Source organism: Aquarana catesbeiana, linkage group LG09 (genome assembly GCF_042186555.1).
Source record: "Aquarana catesbeiana isolate 2022-GZ linkage group LG09, ASM4218655v1, whole genome shotgun sequence".
NCBI lineage: Eukaryota > Metazoa > Chordata > Amphibia > Anura > Ranidae > Aquarana > Aquarana catesbeiana.
The window spans coordinates 3863800-3881961 of record NC_133332.1 but is presented as its reverse complement, the minus strand read 5'-3'; the positions used below and the strand labels follow the sequence as shown (position 1 = coordinate 3881961).

At 49.2% G+C, this 18162-nt stretch overlaps 1 protein-coding gene across 2 annotated transcripts in view; it reads right to left on the bottom strand.

Moving 5' to 3' along the window:
- The window catches only part of RPS6KA6 (ribosomal protein S6 kinase A6), a 115735-nt gene that overhangs the window by 51227 nt on the left and 46346 nt on the right, over positions 1 to 18162 (bottom strand). For both annotated transcript variants that reach the window (XM_073598090.1, XM_073598091.1), the window contains exons 6-8: positions 16290 to 16369; positions 4231 to 4337; positions 1131 to 1168 (exon numbers count right to left, since the gene is read on the bottom strand). In XM_073598090.1, the coding sequence (XP_073454191.1) occupies positions 1131 to 1168; positions 4231 to 4337; positions 16290 to 16369 (225 nt within the window). The remainder of the gene's footprint in view (positions 1 to 1130; positions 1169 to 4230; positions 4338 to 16289; positions 16370 to 18162) is intronic.

Sequence of the window (18162 nt, the reverse complement as noted above, 5' to 3'; positions counted from 1 at the left end):
TTGGTGTTCAGAGAGTGAGGACAGGATTCATTGTTGGTGGTCAGAGAGTGAGGACAGGATACATTGTTGGGGTCAGAGAGTGAGGACAGGATACATTGTTGGTGGTCAGAGAGTGAGGACAGGATACATTGTTGGGGGTCAGAGAGTGAGGACAGGATACATTGTTGGTGGTCAGAGAGTAAGGACAGGATACATTGTTGGGGTCAGAGAGTGAGGACAGGATACATTGTTGGCGGTCAGAGAGTGAGGACAGGATACATTGTTGGTGGTCAGAGAGTAAGGACAGGATACATTGTTGGGGTCAGAGAGTGAGGACAGGATACATTGTTGGCGGTCAGAGAGTGAGGACAGGATACATTGTTGGTGGTCAGAGAGTGAGGACAGGATACATTGTTGGTGGTCAGAGAGTGAGGACAGGATACATTGTTGGGGTCAGAGAGTGAGGACAGGATACATTGTTGGTGGTCAGAGAGTGAGGACAGGATACATTGTTGGGGGTCAGAGAGTGAGGACAGGATACATTGTTGGTGGTCAGAGAGTGAAGACAGGATACATTGTTGGCTGCAGAAGATGAAACTGTGAAGATGTCACATGAGGCTGGTAGAGATCAATGCTATTACCCCAATGTACCCACTACAGACCGCTGAGGTTCTGAGGCCCACACATTATATACCAAAGGGCCACAGGTTGGGCACCAGGAATATAACCTGTTCCCACTACAGACCGCTGAGATCGGAGGGCCACACATCATCATACACCAAAGGGCCACATGTGGCCCTCAGGCTGTAGGCCGGGTACCAGGAACATAACCTGTCAAAGTCCTGTGACTCCTCTAATCGGAGCTCATCCGGCTGTGTGGAGAAGAGACCTCATGGACATCCTGAGGGCTCCACAATGTGGCCTTACATTTTATGGATGGGACACAAAATCCAGGCGGCGGTGGACAGTGACAAAGAAGAACAGATAGCAGAATCCATTATTAATAAGCTTCTTAGGTTCTAGAAACAGATTATTGTGTGAAAGACCGCTAATATAAAATATCCAATCATAACATAAAACATCAATAAAAAGTGACAGTAATACTCCTCTACATACAGATCAAGGTCTGGAACACCCGGACCCGGACCTACCTGTTAACTTGATATGTCCGGCTTCGTCAAGCAAAATGCTGAAAATCAAAACAAAAACATACAATCACCAATCCACATCTGCTAAAATACATCCCATTTCAACCTACCAAAATCTAAATATCGGGGGAAGGGAGCAAGGAAAAAAAAGACAGCAAAAACAGTACAAGGCGACAAGCAGAGCTAAATATTTACTATCCTGAATATAGGAGAGGAAAGGAGGACAACTCCGTCTGCAGGTCATACGAAATAAGAGGACTCGTCCCAAGTATCAGAGGATGGAGGTCATATACAGGGCCTTGAAAAAGTATTCATACCCCTTGACATTTCCCACATTTTTTCATGTTACAACCAAAAATGTAAATGTATTTTATTGGGATTTTATGTGATAGACCAACACAAAGTGTCACATAATTGTGAAGTGGAAGGAAAATGATAAATGATACAAATAAATATGTGAAAAGTGTGTGGGGGGGGGGGGCATTTGTATTCAGCCCCCTTTACTCTGATACCCCTAATAAAAATCTAGGGGAACCAATTGCCTTCAGGTCACCTAATTAGTAAATAGAGTCCACCTGTGTGTCATTTAATCTCAGTATAAATACAGCTGTTCTGTGAAGCCCTCAGAGGTTTGTTAGAGATCCTTAGTGAACAAACAGCATCATGAAGGCCAAGGAACACACCAGACAGGTCAGGGATAAAGTTGTGGAGAAGTATAAAGCAGGGTTAGGTTATAAAAACATCTCCCAAGCTTTGAACATCTCACAGAGCTCTGTTCAATCCATCATCGGAAAATGGAAAGAGTATGGCACAACTGCAAACCTACCGAGACATGGCCGTCCACCTAAACTGACCGGCCGGGCAAGGAGAGCATTCATCAGAGAAGAGCCAAGAGGTCCATGGTAACTCTGGAGGAGCTGCAGAGATCCACAGCTCAGGTGGGAGAATCTGTCCACAGGACAACTATTAGTCGTGTTCTCCACAAATCTGCCCTTTATGGAAGAGTGACAAGAAGAAAGACATTGGTGAAAGAAAGTCATAAGAAGTCCTGTTTGTAGTTTGTGAGAAGCCATGTGGAGGACACAGCAAACATGTGGAAGAAGGTGATCTGGTCAGATGAGACCAAAATTCAACTTTATGGCCTAAAAGTAAAACGCTATGTGTGGGGAAAACTAACACTGCACATCACCCTGAACACACCATCCCCACCGTGAAACATGGTGGTGGCAGCATCATGTGGTGGGGATGCTTTTCTTCAGCAGGGACAGGGAAGCTGGTCAGAGTTGATGGGAAGATGGATGGAGACAAATACAGGACAATATTAGAAGAAAACCTGTTAGAGTCTACAAAAGGCTTGAGACTGGGGGGGGAGGTTCACCTTCCAGCAGGACAACGACCCGAAACATCCAGCCAGAGCTACAATGGAATGGTTTAGATCAAAGCATATTCATGTGTTAGAATGGCCCAGTCACAGTCCAGACCTAAATCACATTGAGAATCTGTGGCAAGACTTGAAAATTGCTGTTCACAGACGTTCTCCATCCAATCTGACAGAGCTTGAGATATTTTACAAAGAAGAATGGGCAGAAATGTCCTCTCTAGATGTGCAAAGCTGGTAGAGACATCCCCAAAAAGACTTGTAGAGAAAGGGGGTTCTACAAAGTATTGACTCCGGGGGGCGCCATACAAATACCCCTCCCCACACACTTTTCACATATTTATTTGTATCATTTATCATTTTCCTTCCACTTCACAATTATGTGACACTTTGTGTTGGTCTATCACATAAAATCCCAATAAAATACATTTATGTTTTTGGTTGTAACGCATTAAAATGTGGAAAGCTTTAAGGGGTAAAAAATACTTTTTCAAGGCACTGTATGTAGATAATAAGAGGACTCACTTCCTCAAGTATCAGAGGATGGAGATCATGTATGTAGATTATAAGAGGACTCACTTCCTCAAGTATCAGAGGATGGAGATCATGTATGCAGATAATAAGGGGACTCACTTCCTCAAGTATCAGAGGATGGAGATCATGTATGTAGATTATAAGAGGACTCACTTCCTCAAGTATCAGAGGATGGAGATCATGTATGCAGATAATAAGGGGACTCACTTCCTCAAGTATCAGAAGATGGAGGTCATGTATGTAGATAATAAGAGGACTCACTTCCTCAAGTATCAGAGGATGGAGATCATGTATGCAGCTCAGTATTTGCTCATTCCTGAGCAAGAAGGGCAGTTGGGAGTATATATGTAAAGGGGGGAATGATTAGTAGCAATGGCAGTTCAAAGGGAATAATTGAGGGCAAACACTGATGAGCCATAACCTTATGACCACTGACCGGTAAAGTGAACAACATAGATTACCTTGTTACAATGGCATCTGAAAGTGGGTGGGATATATTAGGCATTAAGTGAACATGTCATCCCTGAAGTTAATGTGTTGAAAGCAGAAAAAAACGCCAAAGCTCCTACAATGAGCATCAGAAGTGGAGCACAAAGCAATGGAATTAGATGGTCTGGTCTGATGTCTCACGTTTTCTGGTACATCATATGGATGGCCGGGTGTGTGTGGGTGCGTAACCTACCTGGGGAAGGGATGGCACCGGGGTGCAGTGTGGTAAGAAGACCAGCCAGCAGATGTAGCGTGGTGCTTTGGGCAATGTTCTGCTGGGAAACCCATCTCAAATCAAACATATCACGTGTGGGGTGTCCTGGAAAGCTAATCTGATCCATGGAGGCCCCACCTCCCAACTTAAAGGTCCTGCTACTGACGACTTGGCGCCAGATACCTTCAGAGGTCTGGTGGTGTCCATGTCTCGATGGGCCAGGAAAGGGACACCTACTCAATATTAGGTGGGAGGTCATAAGGTTATGGCTCATCGGTGTAAATTATGGGAGCTACTTATACCGGCCTCTTCTAATGGTGAAATACATGGTAACCAGAACCATTAATCTCGGTTGGCACCTTATGTACCTGAGGGCACAAATGACACATGTAGCTATGAAGTTAACATTGGGACACAGCAGGAGATGATCAGGGAATTTTACACACCAGATGGAAAATAAAAACGAAGCTGATGGATTTTTACTTTACTTTTCAGGCTTCAAGTCCCGGTAGACGATGCCCAGACTGTGCAAATGATCCAACGCCAGTGCCAGTTCTGCCAGGTAGAATTTCACATCCTCCTCTGTAAACATAACCTGATAAGAACTGTATAGATTTACTTCATGTTCTATCATCGAACTCACATCACACCAACAGACATCCCCCCCCATCCCATCCTACAGAAAAGACTATTTTCCGGCAAGCATCATCTACTTTCCACCAACCAAATCTGAAGAGAGATGATGGAAGAGGGCAGCTTCTGCCCTGAGGGGGTTTCATCTACCGAGGATTCGTCTCCCCCATCCGCTTACTGGCAACCAAACACCCAACCAACCAACCACGGCAACTGCCAGCCGCCTGCCCCGAAACCTCAGAGGAGATCTGTGAGGGATTACTGGCAACCAAACACCCAACCAACCAACCACGGCAACTGCCAGCCGCCTGCCCCGAAACCGCAGAGGAGATCTGTGAGGGATTAACCATCTGCAGTACCTTGAAAGGACTTGGTCACCACGTTCAAGATTTCAGAAGAGGATACCCTGCTAAAGAATCTGGAGCCTAAGTGACCCCAACCTTTACTCTCTCAAAGAGCTACTACACCGGTCAAAAGAAGATTCAACATCCTCTACAACAGGGGGGTCTCAAACTGGTGGCCCTCCAGCTGTTGGGAAACTACAAGTCCCATGAGGCATTGCAAGGCTGACAGCTACAAGCATGACTCCCGCAGGCAGGGGCGTGATGGGACTTGTAGTTTCGCAACAGCTGGAGGGCAGCCAGTTTGAGACACCTGATCTACAAAGGCTTCAAAAGGAGGAGAGAGGAACCACTCGCCATACGGAAAGCCTCAAAACAATTTACTGAATCATGCAACGCACAAACGACTCCATCAGAATTACAGACCCCCCCCAACCTTACGCGTTTCACTTGGCCAGGAGCTTACTCAAACCCCTATGAGTAGGCTCCTGATTAAGTGCACAGGTTAGGACTCCTGCATGCGATACTTCTGTTTGAGCAACTACTTTTTTAGAATTTTTTTTTTTTATGTATTTTTGCGCATAAGCTCTTGCTCAATTTTCGCACACGCTTGTGAAAACGTATTCTCGCGCTTTTGTCCTGCACAATATTTAAATGGACATTTGCACACATAAGACATAAATTACTGACCAAACATACAGATTTTTCTATTTTTTTTTTTTTTTTACTGAAGAATGTACGGCGCTCGTTTGCGCGCCTGTGTGCGTAGGCACATTACAATTAATGGTCTGTATTTTAGCTCATTCAACCACTTCCGGACCGCCGCACACCAATATACGTCCTCACTTTGACGGGGCAGCTAGCTGCCATAACCCCGGTATCCCCTTCTTCGGCCGACGGTCCGCTTCAAGATAAAAGTGGCCTCTGCGGCGGATTCGCCACAAGATCACTTTTATCGGCAGCGGGAGAGGCCCCCCCCTCCAGCCACACTCCGGTGCCCTCCGCCGCTTACCGAAGCCGTCGGCAGCTGCGATCAGATGTTCCTCCTTCCATGACATGGAGACGAGTGAGGGGGAAGATGGCCCCCCCCACCCGCCTCCATGACACTGCAGGGCGGAAACTACGTCAAAACGCCACTTCCGCCCATAGCTCTTAAAGGGCCTTTTTTTTTTTTTTTTTAAATGACAATTTTTTTTTTTTTTTTGCATTTTAGTGTAAATAGGAGACCCTGATGTCTTTTTGACCCCCCAGATCTCATATTTAAGAGAACCTGTCATGTTTTTTTTCTATTACAAGGGATGTTTACATTCCTTGTAATAGGAATAAAAGTGACACCATTTTTTTTTTTCAAAAACAGTGTAAAAATAAAAAGGTAAAATAAATAAGAAAAAAAAAAACACATACGTGAGCAGCGCCCGCATATGAAAACGGTGGTCAAACCACACATGTGAGGTATCTCCGCGATCGGTAGGGCGAGAGCAACAATTCTAGCCCTAGACCTCCTCTGTAACTCAAAACATGCAACCTGTAGAATTTTTTTAAATGTCGCCTATGGAGATTTTGAAGGATAAAAGTTTGTCGCCATTCCACGAGCGGGACGTAATTTTGAAGCATGACATGTTGGGTATCAATTTACTCGGCGTTACATTATCTTTCACAATATTAAAAAAAATTGGGCTAATTTTACGGTTTTTCTTCATTTTTAACTCAAAAAAGGGGTTGGTCTTCAGCTCATGAGCAGATAAATGATTTATGTAACTAAAGCCTAAACCGCACAACCTTGTTGAAGATTAACTAAAGACCAAGCCCTGGTTGATGGCCTCCACTGTGCTCTGGAAGTCATTGCCGATGATTAGTTGGTGCAGTTTGGTGATGCTTGGAGGACTGCTGCCTAAATGTACTAAAAATAGATGGTAAGACAGCTACTTATATTATTTGCTCATGAGCTGAAGATCAAGCCCTGGTTGATGGCCTCCTCTGTGCTCTTTTATTATCTACTCATGAGCTGAAGATCAAGCCCTGGTTGATGGCCTCCTCTGTGCTCTTTTATTATCTACTCATGAGCTGAAGATCAAGCCCTGGTTGATGGCCTCCTCTGTGCTCTTTTATTATCTACTCATGAGCTGAAGATCAACCCCTGGTTGATGGCCTCCTCTGTGCTCTTTTATTATCTACTCATGAGCTGAAGATCAACCCCTGGTTGATGGCCTCCTCTGTGCTCTGGAAGTCATTGCCGACGATTAGTTGGTGCAGTTTGGTGATGCTTGGAGGACTGCTGCCTAAATGTACTAAAAATAGTCGGTAAGACAGCTACCATTATCAGAAGGTCAGAAATGGCCACCTCTGTGTAGGCTTTAATAAAATTGTTTTATTGCAGCCCCGAATGGAGATTGTGCTCCAAGGAACAGAAGACTAAAGTAGGCTTATGGCTCAGTTGAATATAAAAATTATTATATGGCCAACGATGGTCAACCAGCTGAAAATAAGCATTATGGTGAATATGACATACAAAAGCTCAATGCATCCATGTTCTATCACATGTCCTGTGCGGCAAAGCATAGCAGAAATCACACAAAATATGAAATCTCTGTACATTTAATTTTTTAAAGTGTAAAATGTACAAACACCTTTTTTTTTTTGGTTTTGACGGGAGCGGGGAATGGGTCAGTTTCCAAGGTCAAGCTTCTTTTGTTACCTTGTCCCTCTTTTGAGATTTCCCATCACTTCCTGTCCTGGTGACCACACAGGAATGTCCAAGCAGAGAAGCATTAAAAACTCGGCCGGCGTTTACACTAATTACTGTACAAAAAAAAAAGTCACATGACGTGGTCACACAGCTGTCACCCCTCTAATCACTCGTCAGGCGCACATTCCAAAGCGTTTCCACGTATTCCGGATTAACATCCATCCCTGTGCCGGTAATCCAGCTGTCCCTCTCCATCACTGCAGACATTGCGCCTTCAGTTTAAAGGGGTTGTAAAGGTTTGCAGTCGATGCATCAAGGTGAAAAACCTTCTTTGCCGTGAGGGGGCTCCCGATGAAGGAGGAGGAGCCAGGAGCGCCGGTGGGGCACCCCAGAAGAGGAGGATCGGGGGCCGTTCTGTGCAAAACCATTACACAGAGCAGATACAGTGGGGGGGGCAAAAAGTATTTGATTGGCTGATGATTTTGTACATCAAATATTTTTTTTGCCCTCACTGTAAGTAGAACACGTTTGTTATTTTATAAAAAAAAAAAAAAATATATATGAACCTTTACAACCTCTTTAAAAACAGCAAGTTAGAGCTCTCAGATAATCAACGCCCGTCTTCTCGGCTGATTGGACAGATCGAGTTGCGATTATTCAGAGGGTTTCGTCTGCAGAGGTCAATGCCCCCCCATTCCCCCTCCCCCCGGATCTCGGAACGATCCCATTAGAAATGTATCGGTGTGGTGCTGATAAGTTCTCTCTCATTATACTGATAGAAAACGCTCGATCTGGCGCCATAAAAAAAAAAAAAGATTTACAAATATAACTTCCAAAACCCGCCTTCTGCTAAATGACCTCAATAATGAGGAGGATAAAAATAGGTGCAGAGATGACACCGCGCCGGGGCGTTCCCCTCCTCCACCCTCCTAATAAACTTCAATGTTTAGAGAACGCCGGCAGCGATCGTCCCGTACAGGAGATCTGTACAGAGGGGGGGCCCATCCTCACCCCTCCCCCACACTGCTCTGCTTCATACTAGAGGTGACATGAAATCCAGAAATCCTTCTGGGTCACAGCTCCGCCCCCTGCCTGCCCCCCGCACTACAAGTGCCCCCCGAACCCCCAGCGTGCTCGTGTCATCCTGTGATCCCAGGGGACCCCCTATGGCCCCCACTGTCATCCAATGCACCCCAATGTCATCTAGTGACTCCAAGTGTCCTGTGTACCCCAATGTCATCTAGTGACTGTGTCCTCCTATGTACCCCAATGTCATCCAATTCACCCCAATGTCATCTAGTGACTCCAAGTGTCCTGTGTACCCCAATGTCATCTAGTGACTGTGTGTCCTCCTATGTACCCCAATGTCATCTAGTGACTGTGTGTCCTCCTGTGTACCCCAATGTCATCTAGTGCCCCCCGAACCCCCAGTGTGCTCGTGTCATCCTGTGATCCCAGGGGAACCCCTATGGCCCCCACTGTCCTCCTATGTACCCCAATGTCATCTAGTGACTCCAAGTGTCCTCCTGTGTACCCCAATGTCATCTAGTGACTGTGTCCTCCTGTGTACCCCAATGTCATCTAGTGACTGTGTCCTCCTGTGTACCCCAATGTCATCTAGTGACTGTGTCCTCCTGTGTACCCCAATGTCATCTAGTGACTGTGTCCTCCTGTGTACCCCAATGTCATCTAGTGACTGTGTCCTCCTGTGTACCCCAATGTCATCTAGTGACTGTGTCCTCCTGTGTACCCCAATGTCATCTAGTGACTGTGTCCTCCTGTGTACCCCAATGTCATCTAGTGACTGTGTCCTCCTGTGTACCCCAATGTCATCTAGTGACTGTGTGCTCCTATGTACCCCAATGTCATCTAGTGACTGTGTGCTCCTATGTACCCCAATGTCATCTAGTGACTGTGTCCTCCTATGTACCCCAATGTCATCTAGTGACCGTGTCCTCCTATGTACCCCAATGTCATCTAGTGACTCTGTCCTCCTATGTACCCCAATGTCATCTAGTGACTCCAAGTGTCCTCCTATGTACCCCAATGTCATCTAGTGACTGTGTCCTCCTGTGTACCCCAATGTCATCTAGTGACTCCAAGTGTCCTCCTATGTACCTCAATGTCATCTACTGTGCTCCAATGCAGAGGTTCTCAACCCTGTCCTCAAGTACCCCCAACAGGTCATGTTTTGTGAATTTCTCTTAGATAAAATAGCTGTCCAAAATACAAAGCCATTGACTCCGATTTAAAGCACCTGTGTAAGATAAAGGAAAACCTGCAAACATGGCCTGTTGGGGGTACATGAGGACCACTGCTCCAAAGGACCCATGTAATTCTGTGACTCCAAGTGCCCTCCTATGCGCTCCAGTGTCATCTAATGTGCTCCAGCACACCCGTGTCGTCCTGTGACCCTGGAAGACCTGCTTTGCACCCCCCGTGCCACCCCAGTAACTCCAGAACACCCCATCACTCAAGTGTACCCCCCAGAGCATCCTGTGTCATCTAGTGACCCCAAATGTGCCCTGTGCTGCTCTGTGACACCCGGGACTCCAAGCAGCCTCTGGAATGCTCTGTAGCTGTCTGGCTTGCTAGGCTCCATTATCAGTACCCTTTACTGGAGTGGCATGTAGGCTGACCATGCTCTATGAAAATGCTAGAGGGGGGCTGTCATGCTGATGCTTTGACTTAAAAAAAATATACAGATAATCCCTCAATGGGTTGGGACTTTATAATTAATATTAAGTTTCTTGGTCTACCTGACCTTGGCTTGGTATCAAGAGATCCCTGAATTTTCCACTTCTTATTAAGTGATTGATCAGTACCGACTGGCATATTCAAGGCTTTGGATATCTTTTTATATCCTTTTCCATCTTTTTAAAGTTTCATCACCTTGTTACGCAGGTCTTTTGACTGTTCTATTACCTTGTTACGCAGGTCTTTTGACTGTTCTTTTCTACCTCCTCATGGCTCCGTATCTAGCCTGCTTAGTGCATCCATGTGAGAGATAAACTCATTGACTATTTAATAAATAGTCAATAAGTTTGTTAGCTCTCACATGGATGCACTAAGCAGGCTAGATACGGAGCCATGAGGAGGTAGAAAAGAACAGTCAAAAGACCTGCGTAACAAGGTAATAGAACAGTCAAAAGACCTGCGTAGCAAGGTAATGAAACTTTACAAAGATGGAAAAGGATATATACACAGACACTAATTGTGATTCAAAAAGCCACAAATGTGGGAAATTAACCTTTTAATTGCCATTTTTAACCCTCTGTGTGCCACCTTCTGTGTTTGTACCAAGGCCAAACATTCCAGGGTATGAAAACTTGTTATCAGGGCCATTTGAGGTGATTTCTGTTATCATTATTTTAAAAAGGAGCTAAAAAACGATGTGATAATAAATGGCTTCATGTGATCGCTATCCTTACATAGGACATTTTTTTTTTCATGATCGATCATATTATCAATATTAATGCCAAAATGTCACAATTTCTGCCGGGGTGTGCAAACTTTTGAGCACGACTGTATATTTTTGGTAACAATGTGTACACGTCGCTGGGTGGGGAGAGAGATGTCGGAATTGCGCGGTGACGCAGAGTTGTACCGCATGTATATAATTTTTTTTTTTTATATACACTTTCAGCTTTTTTTTGCGTCTTCCGTAGATTTGCCGGAACTTGTTTTTTTTTTTTTGGAAACATTCCGAAATAAAAAAATCCAGGAGAAGAGGACATCTGCTCAGTCCGGACTCGGAGTCCTTCCTTGCAAGCCAGCGGTGCTCCCGACCTCGCTAATCTGTATTCTCGCTATAAATTATGTAAATCTCCCACAAGCCTCGGAGTGCTGCCAACGCAGGGGAGGGGGAGGGGGCACCAGTCCCTGGAATGACGTCTATGGCACCGGGTACAGCTGGTGCTGGCTGGTGCCTCGCAGGCATGTAAAAAGGCGGAATCAGCGGGCAAAGATTCATCGCATCACAAAGAAAGGAGCCGGAACAAAACACAGATCAAATAATAATCATTTAAAGGGATAAAGTACGCTTCCCTGTAATACCCATTGATGGGGGATGGGGGGGGAGGAGCCAGACTGGAGCCCACAGCTTGGAAAATGAAAGCTTGAATCTGATTGGTTGTTATGGGACCACATTTTTCTGAACCACATTTATTAAAAAGGGAACTCTACTGTCATTTTGTACTTTCAGGGGTCTCAACCTGGCGGCCCCTCCAGCTGTTGCGAAACTACAAGTCCCATCATGCCTCAGCCTGTGGGGGGGGGTCATGCTTGTAACTGTCAGCCTTGCAATGCATCATGGGACTTGTAGTCTCGCAAAACAGCTGGAGGGCCACCAGTTTGAGACCCCCCTGTATAGAGATTTAATATCAACATTCACCACGTGTCATTTTTTAAAAGGAGAAGTTCGGGAAAAGCTCGTTCTGCACTAATGTAAATGGTTTTCAGCAGACAGCAGGCTGAAGCTCGTTGTCGGCTGACGCCCCAGAGCCGGCCCAGATCTCAACCATAGAGGCGGGACCAGCACCCGGCTCAGCCTCTCAGCAACCCATAACTTCTCTGTTAATGTTAATTTTCCTGTTTGTTGTACAAAACCCAAATACAGTGCCTTGAAAAAGTATTCATACCCCCTTTTCCATTTTGTTAAATTTTCCATCATACCCCTTGAAATTCTCCACATTTTGTTACAACCAAAAACATAAATGTATTTTATTGGGATTTTATGTGATAGACCAACACAAAGTGTCACATAATTGTGAAGTGGAAGGAAAATGATAAATGATACAAATAAATATGTGAAAAGTGTGGGGGGAGGGGCATTTGTATTTTATTTTTATTTTATTTTTATTTTTTTATGGTTGAACTAGATGGACTTGTGTCTTTTTTCAACCTGATTAACTATGTAACTTTGTGTTCAGCCCCCTTTACTCTGATAACTAAAATCTAGGGGAACCAATTGCCTTCAGAAGTCACCTAATTAGCAAATAAAGTCCACCTGTGTGTCATTTAATCTCAGTATAAATGCAGCTGTTCTGTGAAGCCCTCAGAGGTTTGTTAGAGAACCTTAGTGAACAAACAGTATCATGAAGGCCAAGGAACACACCAGACAGGTCAGGGATAAAGTTGTGGAGAAGTATAAAGCAGGGTTAGGTTATAAAAAGATCTCCTGAGCTTTGAACATCTCACGGAGCTCTGTTCAATCCATCATCGGAAAATGGAAAGAGTATGGCACAACTGCAAACCTACCAAGACATGGCCGTCCACCTAAACTGACCGGCCGGGCAAGGAGAACATTCATCAGAGAAGAGCCAAGAGGTCCATGGTAACTCTGGAGGAGCTGCAGAGATCCACAGCTCAGGTGGGAGAATCTGTCCACAGGACAACTATTAGTCGTGTTCTTCACAAATCTGCCCTTTATGGAAGAGTGACAAGAAGAAAGACATTGGTGAAAGAAAGTCATAAGAAGTCCTGTTTGTAGTTTGTGAGAAGCCATGTGGAGGACACAGCAAACATGTGGAAGAAGGTGATCTGGTCAGAGGAGACCAAAATTCTACTTTATGGCCTAAAAGTAAAACGCTATGTGTGGGGAAAACTAACACTGCACATCACCCTGAACACACCATCCCCACCGTGAAACATGGTGGTGGCAGCATCATGTGGAGGGGATGGTTTTCTTCAGCAGGGACAGGGAAGCTGGTCAGAGTTGATGGGAAGATGGATGGAGACAAATACAGGACAATCTTAGAAGAAAACCTGTTAGAGTCTACAAAAGACTTGAGACTGGGGCGGAGGTTCACCTTCCAGCAGGACAACGACCCGAAACATCCAGCCAGAGCTACAATGGAATGGTTTAGATCAAAGCATATTCATGTGTTAGAATGGCCCAGTCACAGTCCAGACCTAAATCACATTGAGAATCTGTGGCAAGACTTGAAAATTGCTGTTCACAGACGCTCTCCATCCAATCTGACAGAGCTTGAGATATTTTACAAAGAAGAATGGGCAGAAATGTCCTCTCTAGATGTGCAAAGCTGGTAGAGACATCCCCAAAAAGACTTGTAGAGAAAGGGGGTTCTACAAAGTATTGACTCCGGGGGGCGCCATACAAATGCCCCCCCCCACACTTTTCACATATTTATTTGTATCATTTATCATTTTCCTTCCACTTCACAATTATGTGACACTTTGTGTTGGTCTATCACATAAAATACCAATAAAATACATTTATGTTTTTGGTTGTAACAAAGTGTGGAGAATTTCAAGGGGTATGAATACTTTTTCAAGGCACTGTATCTAAGATGATCTGGTGCTCAGATCGGTATTTTCTCTGTCGATCGGTGGCACTATATCGGGGATATGCAATTAACGGACCTCCAGCCATTGCAGAACTACAAGTCCCATGAGGCATAGCAAGACTCTGACAGCCACAAGCATGACACCCAGAGGCAGAGGTATGATGGAACTTGTAGTTTTGCAACAGCTGGAGGTCCGCTAATTGCATATCCCTGTCCTAGATGATCAGCAGCCATGCTGGCGGAGTGCTGAGATAAGATTAATTGGCTACACACAGCCATTGGTTTTCAATCAGTCTTTATGGAGGGTGAGGATTTGTTCTAATCACAAGCAGAAGAGTCTTGTGGTCACTGAACTGGCTGTGCTGTCAGGCCGGGGTACCCAAATCACCAGAACCAGCAAACCCAATAAAAATGTTTGGACATATAATATACATTTCTCCTTTGTTTATAAAGTTTGTATTTAGCCGGAGTTCAGCTTTAAACTCCATTCCAGGAAATGTAGAAATTGCGGGTCCCGGGGGTGGTGGTGGGGGAATTGCGGGTCCCGAGGGGGGGATTGGGGGTCCTGGGTGTTGGTTGCGGGTCCCGGGGGGGTGGGGGGGTAATTGCGGGTCCCGGGGGGGGGGGGGGGGGGGGAGAATTGCGGGTCCGGGGGGGGGGGAATTGCGGGTCCCGGGGGGGGGATTGCGGGTCCTGGGGGGGTGGGGAATTGCGGGTCCCGGGGGGGGGGGGGAGAATTGCGGGTCCCGGGGGGGGTGGGGAATTGCGGGTCCCGGGGGGGTGGGGGGGAATTGCGGGTCCCGGGGGTGGTGGGTGGGGAATTGCGGGTCCCGGGGGTGGTGGGTGGGGAATTGCGGGTCCCGGGGGTGGTGGGGGGGGAAGAATTGCGGGTCCTGGGGGGGTGGGGAATTGCGGGTCCCGGGGGGGTGGGGGGGAATTGCGGGTCCCGGGGGGGGGGGGGGAGAATTGCGGGTCCGGGGGGGGGGGAATTGCGGGTCCCGGGGGGGGGATTGCGGGTCCTGGGGGGGTGGGGAATTGCGGGTCCCGGGGGGGGGGGGGAGAATTGCGGGTCCCGGGGGGGGTGGGGAATTGCGGGTCCCGGGGGGGTGGGGGGGAATTGCGGGTCCCGGGGGTGGTGGGTGGGGAATTGCGGGTCCCGGGGGTGGTGGGGGGGGAAGAATTGCGGGTCCTGGGGGGGTGGGGAATTGCGGGTCCCGGGGGGGTGGGGGGGAATTGCGGGTCCCGGGGGTGGTGGGGGGGGGGAATTGCGGGTCCCGGGGGGGGGGGGGGGATTGCAGGTCGTGGGGGTGGGGGGATTGCGGGTCCCGGGGGTGGGGGATTGCGGGTCCCAGGGGTGGGGGGGGGGGGGAATTGCGGGTCCCGGGGGTGGGGGATTGCGGGTCCCAGGGGTGGGGGATTGCGGGTCCCAGGGGTGGGGGATTGCGGGTCCCAGGGGTGGGGGTGGGGAATTGCGGGTCCCGGGGGTGGGGATTGCGGGTCCCGGGGGTGGGGATTGCGGGTCCCGGGGGTGGGGATTGCGGGTCCCGGGGGTGGGGATTGCGGGTCCCGGGGGTGGGGGTGGGGAATTGCGGGTCCCGGGGGTGGGGATTGCGGGTCCCGGGGGTGGGGGGGGGGGAATTGCGGGTCCCGGGGGTGGGGGGGGGGGAATTGCGGGTCCCGGGGGTGGTGGGGGGGGAAGAATTGCGGGTCCTGGGGGGGTGGGGAATTGCGGGTCCCGGGGGTGGTGGGGGGGGAAGAATTGCGGGTCCTGGGGGGGTGGGGAATTGCGGGTCCCGGGGGGGTGGGGGGGAATTGCGGGTCCCGGGGGGGTGGGGGGGAATTGCGGGTCCCGGGGGTGGTGGGGGGGGGAATTGCGGGTCCCGGGGGGGGGGGGGGGGATTGCAGGTCGTGGGGGTGGGGGGATTGCGGGTCCCGGGGGTGGGGGATTGCGGGTCCCGGGGGTGGGGGATTGCGGGTCCCAGGGGTGGGGGATTGCGGGTCCCAGGGGTGGGGGATTGCGGGTCCCAGGGGTGGGGGATTGCGGGTCCCAGGGGTGGGGGGGGGGGGGGAATTGCGGGTCCCGGGGGTGGGGGATTGCGGGTCCCAGGGGTGGGGGATTGCGGGTCCCAGGGGTGGGGGATTGCGGGTCCCAGGGGTGGGGGTGGGGAATTGCGGGTCCCGGGGGTGGGGATTGCGGGTCCCGGGGGTGGGGATTGCGGGTCCCGGGGGTGGGGGGGGGGAATTGCGGGTCCCGGGGGTGGGGGGGGGGAATTGCGGGTCCCGGGGGTGGGGATTGCGGGTCCCGGGGGTGGGGATTGCGGGTCCCGGGGGTGGGGGTGGGGAATTGCGGGTCCCGGGGGTGGGGATTGCGGGTCCCGGGGGTGGGGGGGGGGAATTGCGGGTCCCGGGGGTGGGGGGGGGGAATTGCGGGTCCCGGGGGTGGGGATTGCGGGTCCCGGGGGTGGGGGGGGGGGGGGGAATTGCGGGTCCCGGGGGTGGGGGGGGGGGGGGGAATTGCGGGTCCCGGGGGTGGGGAATTGCGGGTCCCGGGACAAATACACATAAAAGCAGGAAGTTACCTCTTTGGATAAGCGTGTGAAGACGTCTCCTCCCCTGAGAAAATCCAGAATCAGATATAATTTCCCTTCCGTCTGAAAGGCTGAGAGGAAAAAAACAAAGAGAGACATAAACTGGATCGCTCTTCATCGAACAAACTCAACAAGACCAACAAAACCTTCGGAGCGAGGGAGCAACGGTCATTGTTCTGGCCAGGAGGATGAAACTGAAATCTGATTGGTTGCTATTGGTTACAATAAAACCCCACAGTTCAGACAAAAGTTCAAACCCACGAGTGTGAGACGACCGGTAAGTAGTCACCTGACCCCGGCCAATCATTTGCACCCGGCGCATTCCCTGCAATCACATGTAGACATACCTTGTGTATTATATATAGGAAAGGACCCGCTCAGATGATTGGCTCATACAGGGGACTCACTAATGTACACAAAACTAGATTGCCAATCCCTACACCGGCCCCGACTCGGTGTCCTCCATCCTTCCTGTTCTACCAATCCCTCTACTGGCCTCCATTCAGTGTCCTCCACCCCTCTCTACCAATCCCTCCACTGGCCTCCATTCAGTGTCCTCCACCCCTCTCTACCAATCCCTCCACTGGTCTCCATTCAGTGTCCTCCACCCCTCTCTACCAATCCCTCCACTGGTCTCCATTCAGTGTCCTCCACCCCTCTCTACCAATCCCTCCACTGGTCTCCATTCAGTGTCCTCCACCCCTCTCTACCAATCCCTCCACTGGTCTCCATTCAGTGTCCTCCACCCCTCTCTACCAATCCCTCCACTGGTCTCCATTCAGTGTCCTCCACCCCTCTCTACCAATCCCTCCACTGACCTCCATTCAGTGTCCTTCACCCCTCTCTACCAATCCCTCCACTGGTCTCCATTCAGTGTCCTCCACCCCTCTCTGCCAATCCCTCCACTGACCTCCATTCAGTGTCCTCCACTCCTCTCTACCAATCCCTCCACTGGTCTCCATTCAGTGTCCTCCACCCCTCTCTACCAATCCCTCCACTGGCCTCCATTCAGTGTCCTCCACCCCTCTCTACCAATCCCTCCACTGGTCTCCATTCATTATCCTCCACCCCTTTCTGCCAATCCCTCGCCTGGCCTCCAGTGTCCTCCACCCCTCTATTGGTCTCCATTCAGTGTCCTCCACCCCTCTCTACCAATCCCTCCACTGGTCCGTGCTTAGTGTCCTCCACCCCTCCACTGGCCTCCATTCATTGTCCTCCACCCCTCTCTATTGGTCTCCATTCAGGGTCCTCCATCCCCCTGTAACAAATCCCTCCACTGGCCTCCAATCAGTGTCCTCCACCCCTCTCCACCAATTCCTCCACTGGTCCGTGCTCAGTGTCCTCCACCCCTCTACTGGTCTCCATTCAGTGTCCTCCACCCCTCTACTGGTCTCCATTCAGTGTCCTCCACCCCTCTACTGGTCTCCATTCAGTGTCCTCCACCCCTCTACTGGTCTCCATTCAGTGTCCTCCACCCCTCTACTGGTCTCCATTCAGTGTCCTCCACCCCTCTACTGGTCTCCATTCAGTGTCCTCCACCCCTCTACTGGTCTCCATTCAGTGTCCTCCACCCCTCTACTGGTCTCCATTCAGTGTCCTCCACTTTAACCCTAATCTTAACCCCCAACGCTAATCCTAGCCTAACAAAATAGATAAATAAAAATGATAAAATGAATGAACCCTTCACCAAAAAAAATGCTCAAAAAACACAAATCCAAACGCTTGAAAAAAATGAAAAAAGGTGTGAATGCCGCCTAAAGCCGGGTTCAGCAATAGACGGTAAGCAGACTGAAGTGCCGGGAACCCAACTCAATTTTCGGCACACCAAGAACCGGGGACTGGGAGGGACACGCCCAACATGCTG